The sequence below is a fragment of the Haliotis rubra genome, unplaced genomic scaffold (assembly GCF_003918875.1).
Source record: "Haliotis rubra isolate DU_JTF1 unplaced genomic scaffold, ASM391887v1 Scf1452, whole genome shotgun sequence".
Classification (NCBI taxonomy): Eukaryota; Metazoa; Mollusca; class Gastropoda; order Lepetellida; family Haliotidae; genus Haliotis; species Haliotis rubra.
In genome coordinates this window covers 154332-159158 of record NW_025765395.1, presented here as the reverse complement: position 1 = coordinate 159158, position 4827 = coordinate 154332, and the positions used below count along the sequence as shown (strand labels likewise).

The window sequence follows — 4827 nt, the reverse complement described above, 5'->3', positions numbered from 1 at the left end:
GAACTGATTTTGGGGATTATCTTAAGCTTTTATTCACACGTAATACATTACTCAACGCTTTTATAATCATATCTCTTTCGCCTAGGTATGTATGTACACTCGACGTGTATCACGAAAAGATAAAAATATTCTTATCGAAAGTGGAACAGTACAACAATCTGACCTTTACTCTGATATAACAACTTACAAGTAACAGTATTACGAAGTGCTTGTTGATTCTTATCAGTGAAGTACAATCTTGTACACAGGCAACACACAGCTTGATTGCACTGTAAACATGTGGCTCGGTGCCGTCTTGTTTGGCCTTCTTCTGAATGTTTTCCGAACTGAAGGGTCACCCGTACAGAGTTGTCAGTACGGCATTCAGTTCTTCCACGTAGGGCAACATTTCATGAAGAACGAATGTGAACCCTGCGTGTGTGACGTCAATCTCGGCATCTCCTGCGTCGCTATTATGTGTCAGAACAGCGCATGCGTGGACGCTTTCCGGGAATCCGGAGAGTGTTGTACTGTCTGTCCAAATGGTGAGTTGGTTTTAATATTGTTTTGTTAACATATGGTATGCTTGAAGCGACTAACGCGATCGGGTGGTCGGGCCTGCTATCTTGGGTGATGCAAGGCATCGAATCCAAATCGAGGATTGACGATCATGATTTCAATCATCGGATCGTCTGGTTTAATCCAGACTAGATTAAATACAGTTGGATGGTTTGTTGTTTAACGCCGCACTCAGCAATATTCCAGCTATATGGCGGCGTTCTGTAAATAATCAGTTCTGAACCAGACAATCCAGTGATCAACAGCATGAACATCGTTCTACGCAACTGGGATACGATGACATGTGCCAACCAAGTCAGCGAGTGTGACCATCCGATCCCGTTTGTTTCCGCTTACGACAAGCATGGGTTACTGAAGACCAATTATTACCCGGACCTTATCGGGTCAGATTAAATACAGACCGCGGTTTTAGCTGTAGAACGTTGAGTGCATTCCCACTAAATAATAAAAAGAAATCGCCCAAACTGTAGATGTGAAATGTTCAAGCAATGAAACTTATATTCTGTGTGGGTGAAAATGCAGAAAAAACGACCCCTTTGATTGCAAAACTTCGATTGTACTTTCCAATGCACAATCCTGAAACAATGAGAAATTATGTTTTGGGAAACTATACAAATATGTCTTTAAATTTGTATACCGAATTACAGTTTTTGTTCTAATATATTCATTTAACATTGAAAAGATGACTGTCCTGTCATAACCACAGAAACTGTTATTACCAACACATTACATTTGTTATGTTTGTTTTACGCCACTAAAATAGTCCAACAATATCACGACGAGGGACACCAGAAATGGATTTCACATATTGTATCCATGTGGGACTCGAACCCGGGTCTTCGGCGTGACGAGCGAACACTTTAACCACTGGGCTACTACACCACCTCATTTGTTATGGAAGTTACATGTGACGGTGTTGTTTTTTAAAGTTTGTGACTGATTAGCAGAGGTCATGTTCCAAAACAAAGGGTTCACAAAAACAATACTTCACTTTGGGCAAAGTTATTAATTTTATACAAAATGCATCACTATAACGTGTTTGGTTGTGACATGTATTTAGTACACATAATAAATCTGCCGCAACTGAAGACTAGTTTTGGAATTGTATGATACTAAGCCAAAGCATAAGTCTTTCACAAGGTGGCCACTCGACCCTCTTCCTAAAGTCCGATTTTCTGATGAGAGTGATCTCCCTTAGAGCAAGTACATCACGTTCATATTTTCGTTTTCTAAAGCATACTTACCGCTGTTGTAGTTTTTCAAGCGAACAGCTCTTTAATGTGTATCTTGTGTTTGTGAGTAACAAATAATCTTGACTATTTAAGGATTACATTGATAAATACAGATGAATATGTCTTTCCCGGGTTGGAGTGATTGAGTTAAGAATTACAGTCACATCGGCAATATTTCAGCCATATGACTAAAACCAGCTTTAAATTCACCATAAATACATGTAAATTATAAATCCTGTCAACGAAGCACAGTAAAACAAACTTGAATATCACAATATCAAGAAATAAAACTAGCACCTCTCTCTAAAATTGGATTTTAAATTAGGACAATACAGTATAAAAATTGGCAATAAATCGCCAACAACTGAAGGTAGATCACCATACTAGGACCATGGGGACTTATAGTACATTAGCTACCTGCATGGATCCTAGTTGGGTTTACATCATCCCGGGTGGGACATGCGGTAATTGACAACATGAATTAAAATATCATGTTAAAGAATTAAATTACCCTGATAATATATCTCTCTTGGATGTTGCTATTTATAGAATCTTTGCTTTGTTAAAAAATACATGTTGCAGACACCTAACAAGAACTTATGTGTTTTTTAACAGGCCCCAACTGCCGTCATGGTAACCAGGTTATTCCTGCCGGGAAAGAGACCGTGATTGGTGGGCAGACCTGCAAATGTCCGGATGTCAAAACGTACCCACCAACATCGTTGGATGCCATTTGCGTGTAGCATCAGAATAACGTGTATTATATCTGATGTTAAAAATAAATGCAGCAGAGATATGTGATACTATTTCATTTTCCCTATACATTTTGGCAGGACAGAATCAACTGAACGTCTGTCGTCACAACAGGCACCTTTACCTGCTATTTCCGCATATGTAGTCACAGACTGTAGTGAGGGTGTACCTCCTGCTTTAACATGTTCAGTTACACGGGGTACGGGGACATAATATTTCAACCCCCACAGTCGCGGGGTGTAGTGAGAGGGTGCACCTCCTGCTACTTCAGCATCTACAGTAACAGGTTGCACCTGCTATTTAACACATACGATAACAGGTTGTACATATTTAACACATACGATAACAGGTTGTACATATTTAACACATACGATAACAGGTTGTACATATTTAACACATATTTAACACATACGATAACAGGTTGAAACTGCTATTTAACACATACAGTAACAGGTTGCACCTGTTATATAACATATACACTAGCAGGTTGCATCTGCTATTTAACACATGCAGTGACAGCTTGCACCTGCTATTTAACACATACAGTAGCGGTTGCACCTGCTAATTAACACAAACAGTAACAGATTGCACCTGCTAATTAACACATACAGTAACAGGTTGCACCTGTTATTTAACACATACAGTAACAGGTTGCACCTGCTATTTAACACTTACAGTAGAAGGTTGCATCTGCTATTTAACACATGCAGTGACAGCTTGCACCTGCTACTTAACACATACAGTAAGAGGTTGCACCTGCTATTTAACACATACAGTAAGATGTTGCACCTGCCATGTAAAACGTACAGTGAGAGGTTGCACCTGTTATTCAACACGGAGACAGGTTGCACCTGTTTTTCAACACAAACAGTAACAAGTGGCACCTACTGTCTCATGCAGTCAGGCTCATAATGCCATGGTTCCTCCAAACATAAGGTATGCTTTAAGAGCATAATACAGACTAGGACGATCAGATAGCCATTAAGGCAAATTATCGCAACCTGCCTTGGGTCTCCATTGACACACACACGCAATAGCTGCGAATACGGCAACAAGTTTTTCGCCATCGGGGAGACGTTCCTGAAGAACGAGTGCCAGCCTTGTGTGTGCGCGGAAGAGAGCTACGGCCCCTCAGTCAACTGTATTTACATCGACTGTGCTCCGACACATTGTGTCAACCCAACCCATCTCTCATCCACGTGCTGTCTCGAGTGCCTAAATGGTACGTTTTGCTTTTTTAACAGAGTGAATTGATTAGTGAGTAGAACAAGTGCGTGAATGTTGTCTTGAATTATGTTACTCTCCTTGCCGAACTGCCAGTAGTGAGTGAGTGAGTATGGTCACGCCGCCTATAACAGTGTTACAGCAATACCAGGGCGGGGGACACAGGAAAGGGTCTTCTTCACACATTAAACGTCTACGGCTTGATGAGCGAACGCTTTAACCACTGGGGACCCGTGAAGATCCGGGGTAGAATAGGTCTTCAGCAACCCATTCTTGTCATAAAAGGCGACTATGATTGTCGTAAAAGGCGACTAACGGGATCGGGTGGTCAGGCTCGCTGACTTGGTTGACACATGTCATCGGTTCCCAATTGCGCAGATCGATGCTCATGCTGTTGATCAGTGGATTGTCTGGTCCAGACTCGATTATTTACAGACCGCCGCCATATAGCTGGAATATTGCTGAGTGCGGCGTAAAACTAAACTCACTCACTCACTCATTTAACCACTGGTCTACCCAACCGTTTCAAACTTCCACTACGTGACCTTACGTACATGCAGGAAACCGAGGATTTGGCATAATACTGTTACCTTTGTACATCTGTCCACCTTGTGTTGTGTATGCGTGTCATGCTTTACTCATGCACGCACGCGCGAGCGCACGCACACACACACACACACACACACACACACACACCTACCTACCTACCTACCTACCTCAAGAATAGCCCTGAAACGTCGTGACTCGGGATAAAAGGAATGTGTTATGTAAAATGTCATATATCTAAAAGTGACTGGACGTTGCCGAATATCCATTTCCTATTTTGCCTTGGCTTATATAACTGGTGCAGCCCGCGGTGAATCAAGGTATGAAAGTAGGTACCCAGCAAACTGTTAAACCTGTAAAAGGCGAGTATACAGTCGAGCTTGCAGACTTGGTTTCTTTAGTTTATCTCGCCTATTTACAGACAACTGAAATAAAGCTGAACTATTGCTGAGAGCGACGTTAAATATGCTAGGCACATAAAGAAACTGTGCATACAAAAATTTAAAATCTAAAT

At 41.4% G+C, this 4827-nt stretch overlaps 1 protein-coding gene across 1 annotated transcript; it reads left to right on the top strand.

Annotated features, from left to right (window-relative positions):
- The first annotated feature begins 211 nt into the window (after positions 1–211).
- On the top strand, positions 212–2591 carry LOC124269536 (von Willebrand factor C domain-containing protein 2-like). Its single transcript, XM_046704567.1, has 2 exons — positions 212–524; positions 2406–2591. The coding sequence occupies exons 1-2, from the start codon at positions 278–280 to the stop codon at positions 2531–2533; spliced, it is 375 nt and encodes a 124-aa protein (XP_046560523.1). The 5' UTR covers positions 212–277; the 3' UTR covers positions 2534–2591.
- Positions 2592–4827: the final 2236 nt, after the last annotated feature.

Coding starts and splice junctions, on each gene's coding strand:
- LOC124269536 (XM_046704567.1), top strand. CDS start 278: ATGTGGCTCGGTGCCGTCTTGTTTGGCCTTCTTCTGAATGTTTTCCGA. Junction 525..2,405: donor TTGTACTGTCTGTCCAAATG/GTGAGTTGGTTT, acceptor GTTTTTTAACAG/GCCCCAACTGCCGTCATGGT.